Source organism: Trichosurus vulpecula, chromosome 8 (assembly GCF_011100635.1).
Source record: "Trichosurus vulpecula isolate mTriVul1 chromosome 8, mTriVul1.pri, whole genome shotgun sequence".
Taxonomy (NCBI): Eukaryota; Metazoa; Chordata; class Mammalia; order Diprotodontia; family Phalangeridae; genus Trichosurus; species Trichosurus vulpecula.
The window spans coordinates 32,922,367-32,938,965 of record NC_050580.1 but is presented as its reverse complement, the minus strand read 5'-3'; the positions used below and the strand labels follow the sequence as shown (position 1 = coordinate 32,938,965).

General features: G+C 45.0%; 1 protein-coding gene across 1 annotated transcript in view; it reads right to left on the bottom strand.

Moving 5' to 3' along the window:
- Nucleotides 1-16,599, bottom strand: part of COL13A1 (collagen type XIII alpha 1 chain) — a 206,236-nt gene that overhangs the window by 13,427 nt on the left and 176,210 nt on the right. Inside the window, exons 33-37 of the mRNA XM_036736467.1 lie at nt 15,341-15,385; nt 13,402-13,443; nt 10,612-10,638; nt 9,005-9,085; nt 765-818 (exon numbers count right to left, since the gene is read on the bottom strand). Coding sequence (XP_036592362.1) covers nt 765-818; nt 9,005-9,085; nt 10,612-10,638; nt 13,402-13,443; nt 15,341-15,385 — 249 coding nt within the window. The remainder of the gene's footprint in view (nt 1-764; nt 819-9,004; nt 9,086-10,611; nt 10,639-13,401; nt 13,444-15,340; nt 15,386-16,599) is intronic.

Below are 16,599 nucleotides of genomic sequence, written 5' to 3'. Positions count from 1 at the left end.
TTTACCAGCCAGGGCTCATAGACTCATGACTACATGAACCAATAGTCAACACTCCAGCATCGGCAAGCATCATTGGTGGGACTGTCTGGCATCCCCTCCATCCCCCCTAAAGCCACATGTTGCCTCCAGATTATTTCTTCCCCCTTTCAGGGTGGTCCTTGATGTTTATTTTTGTCCAATTGTTACTTAGTTCCAAGCCTGGGGAGAAGGGTAGTGTGACTCTCCTCCACTGTTCCTCTCTGCTGGAGCTGAGGGAATAGGAGTTTATCCCCAGAGGCACCTTGGGAGTTGTCAAGGCAGACCCCGCCTGGAGACTCAAACTAAGAAGCAGCACCCAGAACTTCTCTTGGCAGTGTGCAGAGTGCTAGGTTTGGAATGTGGACCTCGGCTCAAATCCTGACACTAACAGTTACTAACACATCACCTTTTCTCGTGTACAATGGACATAGTAAGGCATATGATACCTACTGTGCTAGGTTTAGATGAGCGAAGCACTTGGTAAACCTCAAAGCACTACATAAACATGAGTTCTTATGATTGTTGTCCTTGGCTGTGTGACCTGGGCAGTTAGTAAACTCCTCTAGGCTGCCTTCTGTAGAACGAAGGGATTATGCTATCAAAGTGCCTAGCGCGTAATGGGTGCTTAGTAAATCCTTGTTGATTGGTTGATTCTGAAGCCACTTCTAGCCTTAAATCCTGGCACCTTCCATCCATCCCACTGCCCAGATTTGGCTGGCACAGCTTGGCTTAGCAGGTACACTCACCCTCTCCCCTTTTGGTCCTGCTGGGCCGGGAACCCCAACTGGTCCTGGAGTACCCTGTAGGGTTTGAAAAAAAAGGGGGCAGTCATGGCCCTGGTGATCTGGGCAAATCTCATTAAGGCACAACTGACTCCTGCAGGCAAAACCACAATGGATGTGGAAGAAAATCTGCGGAGCCAAGGCTTTGTTTATTTGCCGCCAGTTTTCAGGGTTGGCAAGGCCAAGGTCAGGGATAGTCATTGCAGCTGCAATCCAGTCCCATTATGGCTTGGGGGAGCGGGCCGGACTGCTGGTTTCAATCTCCCAATTCTGCAGAATTGAACCCATTTGCCTCGCAGCCAAGCCAGCCAAGCTGAAAACAGGAGGAGGAGAATGGCTCATTTTCTGAAAGCATTTGAGAGGAAAGTCAACAGACCCTCCAGAGAAGAGGAGGGACCCGGGCTGGTAGGCCGAGTATCATGCAGGCGGGTGGGCAGGTCACCATGCCATGGGGACAAAGGCAAGATGCACACACAGACAAAAGCAGGCAGAAGAGGGTTCCATTTATGCTACTTCCCTGAGAACCCCAGCCCCCTAGACCAACCCTCAACTGCAGCCCTTCACCCTTTGGAAAAGTGTGGGCCTTTCCCTTTCATCTGGGGACATCCATGGTGTCCAAAAGGAACTGCCTCAGGAAGGTCTCTAAGCCATTCCTTCAGGGTAGTGGAATAGAAAGGCTGTGGGGTCTAGGACCAAGACACCTGTGCCTGACGCTGCCTAGCTGGGTAACCTGCTCCTCCCTCACAACATTTCATCTCCTGCCTTTCTGCTGTCCGTCCCCCCATGCCTGGAAAGCCCTCCTTCTTTACCCACACCTCATTGAGTCTCTCACTTCCTTTAAGATGTGGGTCATGAACTATCTTCCACAGGAAGCCTTTCCTGATCCCCCCACTGCTAGAACCCTCCCTCCCAAGCCTCCCCACATTGGGCCACTTGGTACACAGGTTTGTATTTGTTTGCTTTCTATTTATGCTCCAGACATTTTTAGATGGACTTATCTTCCCTACTGGAGTGGAGTCTCCTTGTGAGTTGGGATTGTTTCATTCTTTGTAGCCCAAGTACAAAAAAAAGTATAGTACAAGGCACATAGTAGGTGCTAATGCATACTGGATTGATAAGTGTTGTTTTAGCTACCTTCATCTCTCTCCATATATATATATATATATGTACACATATATGTCATATACATACACGTATATATATATATATATATACATATTCATATACAGGACGTCTCAAAGGTCTTAGTGCATTTTTTGGCTATTAAGATTAAAACTGCACTAAGACTTTTGGAACTCTGCGTGTGTATATGTGTGTGTGTGTGTGTGTGTGTGTGTGTGTGTGTACCTATATTTTGTATGGACCAATTTATATAATGCTTCCTCCTTCATTAGACTGTGAGCTCCTTGGGAGCAGGAACCTGTTTCCACCTTTCTTTGTATCTCCTGTGCTTAGTACAGTGCCTGCCACATAGTAAGCACTTAATAAATGCTTGTTGACTGACTGTGTGATTCCTGGTTCCCAATCTGTGTTGACCTCCCATTCTAAGAGGAGTTAAGCTGGTCCTCTCACTGCCTCTTCTCAATGTTTATAACAGCGAGCATGGTAGGGCAGCTAGTGTAGTGGCTGGCCCTAGAGCCAGAAGCCTTGGGTTTGAATCCCTGCTTCACTATAATTGACAGTCTAGGTGATCCTGGGCAAGTCACCTCCCTCTGAAATTTGGTTTCCTCATTTATGAGCTGAAGATAATAAGAGTTGAATTGCCTAATTTCCAAGGGTGTCATGGGGCTAGCTCTATAGTGATGGGAGTTATTATCCTCATTAATTGAGTTGAGAAGACCTTATAATTATTCTGGCGGAATTGGGGCGGGCTGAGCCTGGAGGCAGTATTGCCTAGAGACCGCTAAAGCTCCGTATTACCAACTGAGCCTTCCACTAGATAGAGGTGAGAGTTCAACAGCTGGCATTTCAAAAGTCTCTGCTCCCTAGACCAGAGCTAAGCCTGACTCAGTGTTTGCAGATCTGACTTAGAAGGATCTCCCATCTGGGAGCACGGGTGTCTGTAGGTTGGTTTCTGAGTTGTTCAAGCAATTAGCATTCTTCATTTAAAAATCTAGTACGAATGAAGACCTGAACCTGAGTTCCATCTTCTGCTGGGATCAATAGCTTAGCACAGAGAAGAAAACCTGTTTCTCTGGCCTCTAGACACTCATCACATTCTCAATCCACCGGCCCTTTGGTTGGTTCTGAGGAAGATGGAGAGAGAGTACCACTTGGTACAAATGGGAATTCAGTTCTAAGTGTCTGTGTTGGTGACAGTGGGCAAGAGGACTGCTTTTGTATTTAAATACAATACAATATAATTGCCTTGGGGTGGGGGAGAACAGGGATGGCATAGACTCTGAGATCAGCTAGCTGCCATTTTGCAGCATGACCTTGGACTTTCTCTGCAAAACGAGCTGAACTTGAAGGCTGCTTCCAGCTCACACATCCTATGTTCCATGGTGCCTTTTACTTCTGAAATTCAGTTCTCTGTTCTAAGGAGTCTTCCTGCCCTGACATTCCAGGTTCTCAGGTCCTTTTTTACCTTGGAAATTCTGCTCTCCCTTCTAAGGAACTTTTCGACTTTGACATTCTGTGAAGATTTTTTTTTAAACTTCCTAATGATTAGGGAAACTCAAATAGTTCTTTGGCTCTGAGTCATCTATAGGCTGACGTGTATTCTGCTTGTTAGGGGTCATCAAAGTTAAACTAAAAGGTATTTTAAAGTGGATCTCAATGAAGAAAATAAGCAAACAATACATCTCAAGCCCTCCACATCTTAGGTGACGTACTGGTAACTGTTAGTGACTATTAACAAGATTACCATGGACAAGAATGAAATGAACACAGCTCATAGCATGAGGACCGGGTAGATAGTGTAAGGGATGTGCCGAGGATATATGTCCCTGATACCTTTCAGAAGGTAAGATAACCTGGGGTGGGGGGAGGTATTGTGAAGAGGCAGTGACTTTGGATATCTGCTTCAAAATCAACCATGTGCGTTGGCATATCTATATCTGCTCATCCTGAACTGAGGTTAGTTGGTGGGAATATTTAGGCTGGAGTCAGGCAGAATGATTCATGAATTCCAGTTCAGGATTATAGAGTCTAGAAGCAATTCCATCACAGTGTGGTATTAGGGAAAAAAAGTCTTAGGAAATAAATAAAAAATGTACTTCTCTGGGCCTTGCCTTTCTGTTCTGTAAAATGAAGAAGTTAAGAGATGGCTTTTAATGATGTTTTTCATTGTGGCATTCTGTGTTCTCTATTCTCAGGTTCTTCCCAGCTCTGACATTCCATATTCTAAAGAATCCTCCAGTTCTAACATTCCGTGTTCTTCCAGTTCTGACACTCTATGTTCTAAGATCCTTTCCAACTCTGACATTGGAAAACAAAGTTCCTTCCAGTTCTGACGTCCTACATTCTATGTTCTAAGGGTCCCCCCACCTCAACATTTCACATTCTATGTTCTGAGCTTTCTCCTCTCACATTCAATAATTATATGAACCGTTCGACCCAGAAGAATTGTAATAATGCTTTCAAATTAAGCTCAACTGATTCCTTAATGGTGGTGGTGGGAAAACGTAGCGACTCACAGTATAAACAAGGCTACAGTGGGACAGACAAGACAAGTCACAGGCTTGGGGTTGGGTGGAGGGAGGTGAGATAATGGAGAAACAAGACTCACCGGTGGCCCAGGCCTGCCGTCCAAACCTGAAGCACCCTGGACAGAAGGGAAGGGTTGAACAAAAAGAAGGCAGGGAGGAACGGGAGGGCATTGGGGTGGGGAGGGGGAAGGGGAAAAAAGGACATGGGGAGGGAAGAAGTGAGTGAAGCAATGACTTTAGACAAACATAACGCTCGTAATCAAACAAAACAAGCTCTCGAGGACAGGCGATGGTACTGACACGGAAATCAACAACAACATGGAGACACTGGATGCAGTGTGGGCTGACCAGGCAGGGCTCTCTGCAGGGAGTCTAGGAAGGAGGCCAAAGTGGTTGTCAGGGTCCTTCCCACCTCCCCTCTCATCTACCTCTTCCCTCTTCTGGAACTCCATCCCTTTCCCTTCAGTCTCTAAATCCTCCATTACTTTCATGCAACCAAGCAGTGTGGTGGAGTGGAGAGAATGCTGGATTGTGGAATCAGAGGCCTTGGGTTTGAGTTCTGTTTGTGTCACTAACTAGGCATGCGGCCTCGGGCAAGTCACAAGCTCTCTGGGCCTCACTTTCTCCAGTAAGATGGGAAGGTCCTTCTGATCTCTTAAGGGTGGGGTTGGGGAAGGAAGTCATGGTCACCATTTGTGCCATGGCCAGCTGAAGACAGAGGGAGAGCAAGCCCTGACCTAGTGCCAAGAAAGAAGGGGAGAGAGGGAGAAGAGAGAGAGAGAGACAGAGAGAGAGAGAGAGAGAGAGTCAGTCTCCATGTGAGGAAAATCTGGATTCTAACCCTGCCTCTGATATCCACTGGCTGCGTGACCCTGGTCAAGTCCTCTCGGTGCTCCCAGGACACTCCCTAAATCTAAAAGTTTCAGGGCAGGTGCTGATCTGAATTGGTAGAGAGTGTTTCCTCCTTGGGGAATGTGATTACAACTCTGGTCTAAATAACTCATTAAACCTTTCTATTAAGGCATAGAAAAGGTTGAGAGAGAGATGATGTTGACGACATCATGGATCCTTGGAGCAATATGGTGCTGGGGCTTAATGTGTTCTCACCTTCGGGGGTGATTTTTGTTTTACTAGAGGATAAAAGGGAGGGAGAAATGTTTAAGTCAATGGAATGAATCTGGAATGGTGGAATTATTGCCATCACAGCACCCAAGTTAGGGGTGATGCCTAAATTTGGGGCAGTGCCATTCTTACACCCTCAGATCACACCAGGAGAGTGGCTCTCTTTCCATTTAGAATGGTCCAAATGTTGGGGGGAATGCCTGGAAATGGAGCCTTGAAATCTTGAAAACAGGGGAGCAATGGGGCAATTTCTGCTTTTGGTAGAGATGGCGATCGGCACTGTAAGAGGGCTCTTGTCCAGACTGATTACGAGGTTAGCTGGGTGTCATTCTCTCCCCAGAGTCCAATGATAAGGTAATGGAGGGGATTTGGAGTCAGAAGGCCTGGGTTTGAATCCTGCTCATGACATGACCTGTGTGACCATGGGAAACTTGATTGAGCTTCAGTTTCCTTAACAGAAAAAAAAAGGGAGTTGGACAAGATGAGCTCAAAGGACTCCCCCAGCCCTAAATCTATGACCTGATGATCTATTTACCTCCCAGATTTGAAAGGTAATGAGTTTCCAAAGGGCAGATTTCAGGGAGGAGTGACTGGCCAGGTCCAGTAGTGGGAGGTGTAGATGTGACTTAGGAAAGCATTGTCCTAAGATTAGTTTCCCTCATTTTTATCCTTATAGCTAATAAGATACTTTCTATGAGGGACTGACTTATTGCTCTGTCTATAGATAAAGTAGCTCTGAGACAGTCCATGAATGACCGGCTCCTTGGAGAAAACAGTACAAAACTCAATGTGACCTCCTTGGAAAAATGGCACCAAAAACCCATGTAAAAGCTGAACACAAAAAGTGGATGAAGTATCCGGATATTTTGTCCATGTCATATCAAATAACTGGGTATTTGGAGACATTGTAAGAGATGGTGGAATGTTCCAGTTTTTATTCAGCCAACTGCCATGGAGAATATATTGTTGTCTTCTAATATCTGACTTTTCAAAGGGTAGAGAGGTAGCATGTCATAGCAGAAAGATGTGTGAGGTTTGGAGTAAGGAGGGGCCTGATTCCAAACCCTAGGTCTGAGACACCCATTCACTCGATGACCCTAAGAAGAAACTCATCCTTCAGAGGTTCAGTTTTTTCATCCATGATGTGGAGGCAATGATGCTTAGATTCCCTCCCTCACAGGACTGCTTTGTAAACTTTAAGTGTGAGTTATTATGATGATGATTTCAATCACGAGAGCTGGCTGGCTAGATTAATCATTGGGTACACAACTTACAACAGTGGAAAATATTTGCTAGCTGTTAGCCTTGTGCAGTCTATTAGGATAATTAGATACTTGACTATTTCTACATTTGATATATTAGCAGGAGAGTAATTCTGCCTTTTGCTTTTACACTTTAGTTGCAATTATACAAATGGAATCCATCAAGTCCTAGAAAAACAGAGAGAGAGAGAGAGAATTCCTGGTCTTGTAATTATGTAGTAGTGTTTCTTACTGGATTCTTAGACAGAGACCTTGGGATGGGGTTTGAAATGTGGGGCAGAGGAATTAATACCCTCAAGGGTGAGGGGTTGGAAGGGAACCAGTCTGAGAAGGTCACGGGAGTACTGCGTTAGGAATTGGAAGCATTTTACTAGCTATGTGATCTAGACAAGACCCCTCACTAAGCCTTTCTAAAATGGCAATAGTAGACTAGATGGGAACTCTGGAAGTACCTCTCCAACCTTTCAAAGAAGAAAAAAATCCAAATATCAGCCCTGAGTCACCAGGGCTGAACTGTAAGACTGAGACCAATGCATTGAGAAGTCTGCGGCAGATTTCCCCTGAGTGCTGGAAAAGACCGTAGAAATGGAGAAACTGAGGCCCAGAGAGCAGAAACGACACCCTCAATGTCACACTAGTTGGGAGTAGCAGAGATGGAATAATCAATGTGGGTTGGTTCCTAGGCTACCAGGCAGGCCAGTGGAGGGAAAAGGGCTAAATCCACTCCAGTCCTTCCACACTTCCCAGATGCTGCTATTTTCTAAGTGCTATGGCTCCCATCTGCTCTCTGATCCTCAACTTTGTGGACCTTCATGCCAAAAATGCCCTGAAAACTATTGATCTGGACAGCTTGAGTAACATGGGATGGATGGGTGAAAAACTTTAAAATTTTGTGCCGGTGGTTGATGTAGACGTGGGGAAAAGTATGGCAGTGTCCCTGCCTCCGAGAGGTTCTTGTGCTTTCTTCTAAGGATAGCTGTTCAAAGATTACTTTACACTAAATAAGGGCCACCCCAATCATGGAACCTTGGCTTCATGTTCATATAACAACCCTGTTGCTATCAGTCTGAGCTGTTGCAAAATATAATGGTTGACTCAGTAGGTTATGAGTTTCCCATCACTGGAGGTCTTTGAGTTGGAACTGGATAATCACTTATAGATGGAGAGATTAAAGCACATATTAAGTGTTTATACTGTGCCAGGGACAGTCACACAGAAGACAAGCAGCAGAGAGGAATGGATGACCTGAGTCAGGAGGATCTGAGTTCAAATCCTACCTCTGACCTATACTGGGTATACTGAAGAGGAAATTTGTGTGCGGGTATGGGTTGGACTAGATGACCTCTGAGGCCCCTTCCAACTCTGTGATTCTGTGATATATTCTGGGCTTTAAGGATGGTTAAAAGTTACCATGTGACTAGGAGACAGGGGATTCTTTCAGGTCACTCTCTCCTCAGAGGGTCGATATACTGTCAGGCTCCCCAGAGCTGGGAAGTTGGGATCAAAGACTGCATTGTGCATTGCTTAGATCTTCTGGATAGGCAGTATTTATTGAGTAGAAAGAATCCATCCCACTGGATTTGAAGTAAGGAGATTTGGGTTTGAATTCCTACTCTGGCATTAGCTAGGTGGCCCTTGGTGAAACTGAACCTCAGTTTTTTCTTCCGTAAAAGATTTTCACTTCCCATCTCATGGGATCATTGGGATGAAAGCACTGGATATATGTGTGGTGGATCATCGGGATGAAAGCACTGTACGTACGTGTGGTGGATCATCGGGATGAAAGCACTGTACGTATGTGTGGTGGATCATCGGGATGAAAGCACTGTACGTGTGTGTGGTGGATCATCGGGATGAAAGCACTGTACGTATGTGTGGTGGATCATCGGGGTGAAAGCACTGTACGTGTGTGTGGTGGATCATCGGGGTGAAAGCACTGTATGTGTGTGTGGTGGATGAAAGCACTGTATGTATGTGTGGTGGATCATTGGGATGAAAGCACTGGATATATGTGTGGTGGCCGTTTTCCATGGCTAGAATGCAAGCAGGGGTTATGAGTCACACTTCTCTCCTAACTTTCCATCTCCCATAGGACAGCCCAGCCTGGTAACCTGTACTCTTCAGGATCAGACAGCACTGACAATGCTCTGCCTCGTTCCCAGACACTTACAGGCAATCCCAATGGACCTCGGTCTCCTTTTTCTCCCTGGACACCCTTCTCTCCTTTCATTCCATCAAGTCCAGCTTCCCCCTGAAAGAAAGACACATTTAGGGGGGAATCATGACATGTTGCTCCCTTAGACAACACATCTTGGGACTGTGGACTGGTGGGCAGGGTGCCCAATCCCTAGTTTTGCCATAACCTCTGTATCCCTGGAGACATTTTGTGGTCTCTTTCATCATTGGATAAGGCGGATGGCCAGAATGGCTATTCGAGTTTATAGAGCATGGAAGGTCACGGGGACAGAGTGGGATGGTTTTTTGTGTGGACAGAATAGGAGACTACTATATGGTATGATTTGGGGAGCAATGACGAGACCTTGATGCTCCAAAATAATCTTTCCCACCTGTTGATTACTTAATCAATATGTAAGCATTTATCAAGTGCCTACAATGTGCCAGGGACTGGGCTGAGAGCTAGGATAAATAGCAATGCAAATAATGCTTGAAAGTCTACCATCAGAGCTTTATCTCTTGGCCACAGGAGTCCTCGGTCTTTTGGTAAGAGCAAGCTATTTCTCATTTCCTTGAAGTTTTGAGTTTCCCTGGACGTGTGTGTGTGTGTGTGTGTGTGTGTGTGTGTGTGTGTGTATACACATTAACTACAGGCGATTTGGGACCAGACATAGTTACAATACCCTTCAACCTCCTGCCATAGCCGTGATCTTTATCAAAGTGGAAATATCTCCAAAGAGTGAGATGGCCCAAACTGATCAATAGCTACAAAGTTATCACACTTTAGTGTGAGTGAAGGATGGAGAAGCTTTTGATGGGAAGGTAGGGATCAAAGGTCTGGAGAGCTAGAAGGAACCTCAGAAACCATCTAATATAACCTTCCATTATCCAGATGAGGAAACAGAGGCCCAGGGTTAACCACCTAAGCCCTCACGGGTAAGAGACAGAGACAAAATTTGTCTTCTGACTAGAGACAGTTTTCTCCTGGCTTGGTGCCTTTCCTAACACCGTCTCCCACATCTGGTATGGACTCACTCCAACTAGATTTGTCAAAGTCTCTCCCTTTTTTCAAGGCCTACCTCAGGTGTGACCTGTGCCATGAAGTCTTCCTTGAGCTCCCCCAGGTGAAAGTGATCTCTCTCAAGTTTCCCATCACCCTTTGCCTGGATCCCTTCTCTGCCCTTGCGTCACGGCTGTTTGCATCTATGTCTCTTCCCCCTCCACCATCAGATTGTAAGTTCCTTGAGTGAAAGGTTTGATTTGGGTTTTTGTTGTCCTATTACCTGGCATGGTGCCTTGCATACAGTAGGTGTTTAATATACGTCCATTAAAGTGAAACGAATGGGTGGGTAGATGAATGGGTAGAAATTCAGAGACATGGGCAATCATGAATCAGCAGTAATAGATGCTGACGGAGCACAGGGCTTTCTGCTGAGACCATTGCCACCTATCTGCAGCATCCATTTTTATTTCCTAGATCTACTGGGAGATGAAGGGAGGCTGCTGGTCAGCCAAGCCTCTAAGTCCTCTCCTTTTTTCCCTTTCTTTCACTGCTATGGCCCGCTGTATTAGAAGTGGAATACCAGTCCTGCTGCGCCTTACCTTTGGTCCAGGAACACCTTGGAGACCCTGCATTTGAAAGAGAAATAAAGACCATTAAAACAGCATCTCTGGTAGACCAGTCATCCCCTTGCTCATGAGGTAGCATATTCTGCAGCCTGGCCATGATAGAGCTTCAAAGGTTTTGGATGGGATGGCTTCATCCATGATCACCACTGGGTTCAGTCCATGGTGGCCATTGTCAGTTGCACAATCCCATTGTGCAGGCTACTCTGAACCTCTGAACTGGTATGGGGCCCTGGGGATGTGGAACCATTTGCACTCAGCCATGCTGAGAAGAAGAATATATCATTTTGTCCATGGGGACAGCGTTTGAAGCAATGATTATCTGCCATGATAATGTGGGCGAGATGACACTGGATAGTTTCTCCGGGCTCATGGGGCTCTGGATTGGAAGTGGGAAGAAGAAAGGATGTTGCTCGCTGGCAGGCAGCTATGGGAAAGTGGAAAGAACACTGGATTTGGAACCAGAAAACCTGGGTATGGATCTTGGCCCTGCTGCTTACTAGTCATGGCCAAATCCCTTAATCTCTCTGGGATGCAGATTCCTCACTGGTAAATGTGGATAATAATATAACACAGGGCAGCTGGGAGGCCCAAATGAGATGTAAAGTCCTTTGTTAATTTTGCTGAACCATGTGACTGTCAGTAATTACTATTTCTTTATCTCTGAACCTTGGCTTCCTTATAGGGATAATGACACCTGCCCACCCCCCCCACCTGTGAGGATCAAGTGATTTATGAAGTACTTTGTAGAGCACCAAGCACTGTCCTTGACTCCTCCCTCTTACCTTAACTCCCCATCCATATGTACTCAACAATTGCTAAGTCTTGTTGCTTCTACCTCCACAGTATCTCTTCCATCCACCCCTTTCTGTCTTCTAACAGCTGCCCCCTAGTTCAGTCTCCTCAGCCTTAAGTCTCCTCCCTACAATTTACTCACTCTTCACAAAGCTGCCAAACTGCCTTTATGAAAGTGTAAGTATAATCACGTCATTTTCTTACTCAGCAAATTCCACTGGTTTCCTGTTGCTTCTAGCATCAAATATAAGCTTCTATGTCTAGCTTTTAAAGCCTCTCACAATCTGTCCTCAACCTCCTTTTTCAACCTTATTATGCATTACTTTCCCTTGGCTAGATACTGTAAGTCTAGCCAAACTTGTCTTTTTGATATGTTCATGATATATTCTATCTCCCATCTCTGTTTTGGTATGGACTGTCCGCCATGACTGGACCACACTATCTCACCTTCACTTTCTTCCTTTTCTTTTTCCCATTCCTTTCTTTCTTTCTCTCCTTCTCTTCCCTTCCCTTCCCTTCCCTTCCCTCATTTGACAGATGAGGGAACGGAGGCCCAGAGAGGGTAAGGGAGCACTCAAAGTCACACAGGTAATTGTCTAACCCACTTAGTTCTTCTCACTCAGAATACACTGATACTCCATCATGCTTCCTCCTTGGAGGGAAATAAGATGGAGGGTACCCAAGGGAGATGTCAACAACAACCGGTGACAATGGGAAGCCCGTGGAATCATGGAGACCATAGTTGGATTGAAATGCCTTCATCATCCGCTAGCCCTTCCCTTCCCTTCCCTTCCCTTCCCTTCCCTTCCCTTCCCTTCCCTTCCCTTCCCTTCCCTTCCCTTCCCTTCCCTTCCCTTCCCTTCCCTTCCCTTCCCTTCCCTTCCCTTCCCTTCCCTTTCCTTCCCTTCCTTTTCCTTTCCCTCTTCTAATCTGACACCTTCTCTCTCACAAAAAGCTTCACCTTGATTTATCGTGTATGTATCTATTTGTATATTGGCTATCTGTCCCAATAGAGTATAAGCTTCTTTAGGGCAGGCCCTGTTTTATCTTGTCTTTGTATCCCCAATGCCTGGCCATCATGTGCTCTTTCTAAATACATGCTGATTGATTTATTTTGCAGAGGGCCTGGCTGGAACACTGTGGTGTTCTGGACAAGTCCTTTGAAGTACAACCACGGAAAGACCGACCCAGCAGGGCTTGTTTTAAATGGGTCATTTTCTATTTTAATCCTGAGGTCCTCGCCAACTTGTTAGCATGTGAGCAGGCAGACAGGAAGGGGAGGATCAGATGCCCCACAGTAAAGGGTTAAGTAAATACTGGGCACCATTCTTGACAGATGGGGTCCTGAAGGCAGTACACCAGATGTCACAACCTGAGCCAATGGCTCCCCATTTCATTAAAAAAGTCTTGTTCTTACTCAGGACAAAGCTCCTCAGCGTTACCGAGATTCAGTTCAATTAAACAGAGACTGATTAAGCACCTACTATGTGTTAGTATGTGTGCTAGATCCTGGGGAAAGAAGCAGTGCCTGCATTAAAGGAGCTTACACTTGTCTTGGGGCAGGGGTGGGGAGCTACAGGTCACTTAATATGAATAAGGAAAGGGAGCAGGACAGGTAGAGGGCTTCTGTATGTGAAGAGTTATGGGATCACAGGATTTATATCTGAAAAGGACCTCGGACATCACTTAATCCAATCCCCTCATTTGACAGATGAGGGAACGGAGGCCCAGAGAGGGTAAGGGAGCACTCAAAGTCACACAGCTAATTGTCTAACCCACTTAGTTCTTCTCACTCAGAATACACTGATACTCCATCATGCTTCCTCCTTGGAGGGAAATAAGATGGAGGGTACCCAAGGGAGATGTCAACAACAACCGGTGACAATGGGAAGCCCGTGGAATCATGGAGACCATAGTTGGATTGAAATGCCTTCATCGTCCGCTAGCCCAGAATCAAGAGCAAGAACTTACTGCAGGTCCTGGGGGGCCCTGGGGCCCTGGTGGTCCAGACACCTGGAAACCAGAGGAGGAAGATATCAGAAAAGCAATGCTTTCGCCAAATAATTCTGATGCACAGAAGGCCTTGTTACAACGTCATCGAATCATGGGATGGGAAGGGGCTTTCAAAGCCAAAGCTGTAGGGTTCACTTTAAAAGACCAGGGCTGGGTTGGAACTCCAAAGTTAAGAAGGAGTAGAAAGATGTGGGAAAAACAGAGAATGTCCAGAGGACATTCATCACTCCCTCCCCCCCCAAATATGAAGTGCCTACTGTGTGCCAAACACTGCGCTAAGTGCTTTACAAACAGTAATCTCATCTTCTCCTTGCAACAAACCTTGGGAGGTAGGCGCTATTATTATCATCCCCTTTTTACAGATGAGGAAACTGAGGCAGACAGAAGTTAAGTGACTCGTCCAGTGCCCCACAGCTAATAAGTGTCTGAACTTGGGTCTTCCTGACTCTGAGACCCATGTTCTATCTACTGTATCACCTCGTTGCCTTCAAGTTTGAGTCTCTGCTTTGCTTCTTAGTGAGTGGGTAACCTTGGACAAGTCACTTCCCTTCTCTGGGGCCCATTTTCTTCATTTGTAAAATCAGGTGGCTGGATCGGGGTGGTCTTGAGCAAACCCATACCTGCTCATGGGAGCAGATTGTTAAATTTTCAGCAGTGAGCATGTATACCTTGGAAATCAATGAATGCTACAAAACACAGCTGGACTTTGTTTTGTTGATTGTCTAGACTTAGGAAAGTCCTAGAGAAAATGCAGATTTGACTTAAAAGTGTGTTGTGTATTTTTGGAGAGCTGGTTGTTAAACACTTACTAGCCCATCCCTGGGTTGGATGCGATGATTTCCAAGGTCTTTTGTAGCCCTAACAAACTTCTTTTAGGGAACTAAGCCCTTAAATGTCTGGTTCTAAAGACCCGAGTATCCTTTGTTATAAATAGTTTAAGGAGACTCGGTCTTGTTGGAGGGGGTTCATTCTGCATCGACAGATCCCAACACCTCCATGCTTCCAGAGGTGATTGAATGAGATGCTATGGCCAAAGGAATTCACCTGTTGGTCAGCCTCTCCATGATTAGAGCTACTGCCTATCAAATTTTAGACATGTGGCTCGTCATGGGGCTCACACATGACGCCTGTCCAGCTTGCCATCACGTCTACTGGCCTCTCTCTGCAGAGCCTAAAGTTATTATCTTCTACTATGATGGTACCAAATGAACATATTACAGGATACACACACATACATATATATGCCTACTTGTATGAATGTGCATGTATACATACATATATGCCTATTTGCATGAATGCATATGTGTTTATACATATATGCATACACACACACACACAAAAGCTTTAGATAAATTAATGAATAGTAGAGCCTGATGGGTTGCTGTGGTGAACTATATTGTCCGTCCCTAACTTCAGGGGTGATGTCACAAAAGGCAGTCACATCCTTCCACTAATAATCCTTGAATCTTAGTCAAGAACCAAATCCTAGGATAGACAATGGGGCTTCCTGGGGAGGGGAAGTTCTTCCATTCTTATCAAGTAACTGTGAACATCCTTCAAACAAGGGAGAGTTGATGCACCTTGTACAGGGCATTCCTAAAGTCTGGACACATAGGCAATTGATGGCAATATGGAGTTAATGCATCGAATTCACATGAATCTTGCAAAGCACATCAACCTTTGAAACACAAATGATGGAAATCATATTGAAGATGTTATTTGTTAATATTCCAATTAAATAAAAGTTTCATTCATTTCATTTCTTGAAAATATGCACTTTTGCCTATGTATCCAGACTTTAGGAAAGCCCTGTAGAATCCTCGTGTTCCAACAGTGAGGAAAATTAGTTCCCCATAAAGCTATTCTTCATGAATGAGGAGGAGGAGAGCCGACCTACCTCTGCTCCTGGGTCACCCTTCTCTCCAGCTTCTCCTTTCTCTCCCTGTGAATGTAATACCTTGGTGTGAATAGCCATATCCGTGTGAACCCACATTCAACTTAATTAAATTAACAAACATTTACTAAAGCGCCTACTGTGTGCACATTCATTAAACACCTCAAATCTTTGACAGGTTGGAACACATCTAGATGAGGATGATCAGGCCAAGGAGGGATTGTGTGACATGAGGATTCGCTGAAAGACATTGGTATATTTAACCTGGAGAAAAGAAGGGCTGACTTATTTTATGTGGTCCCAGATGGAAAAACTACCATGGGGCCACGGAGTGGAAGTCAAAGGTGGTAAATGTTGGGTCAGTACACAAAGCACCTACCTAACCCTTAGAGCTGTCCAGCTCCAGAATGGGCTGTCTCATGAAACTGGAGCTCCTCGTTACAGACTGTATGCAGAGGCCAAGTACCCATCTATCAGAGAGACGTGATGGACTCAAGAAGTAGAATGGGACACATTTTTGGACATGGTCAATATAGGAATTTGTTTTGCTTGACTATATATATTTGATAGAAGAATTTTGTTTTTCTTTTCAATGTAAAGGTCTAGATGGGGGAAATTGGTAATTGAAAAGACTAAATAAATTATAAATAAAATAATAAATAAAATAAAAACAATAAAAATATATAATTTATTAAATTTTTTAAAAACTGAGTAATTTATTAAATTTTATAAGAAACTAAATAAAAATATATAATAATTTTTCAAATAACCATCTATAAGGGGTTCTCCAGAAAGACTCTTGTCTTGGGTGAACGTTTGCACTAGACGGCCTTGTGCTTCCCGGGATTTAGAGGTGGGAAGGCCCGTGGAGATTGTTGACTCTAGTCCCCTTGTTTTACAGATGAGGAAATTAAAGCCCAGGGAGCTTCTGTCACTTGCCTAAGATTCCAAGGTTGCACAGGTGGTGAGCAGCAGGGTCAGAATTTGAACCCAAGTTCTCAGACTGCCTACTTCCAAAAAGGATTAATTCCTCCCCCTCCCAACTAACCCTATGATTTCATCATCATCAGGAACTCCCAGGAAGGAAATTCCCTCTACCAACGCAGAGGAACATCTGTTCTTCAATTTATAATCTTAGTGAGATTTGCCCAAGATCACACAGTCAATATATGCGAGAGTCAAGATTTGACCCTGGGTTATTTTCCTGATCCCAAAACAGATTCTCTGCCTATTACCCACCCCCCCCCCCTCCCACCGCATTG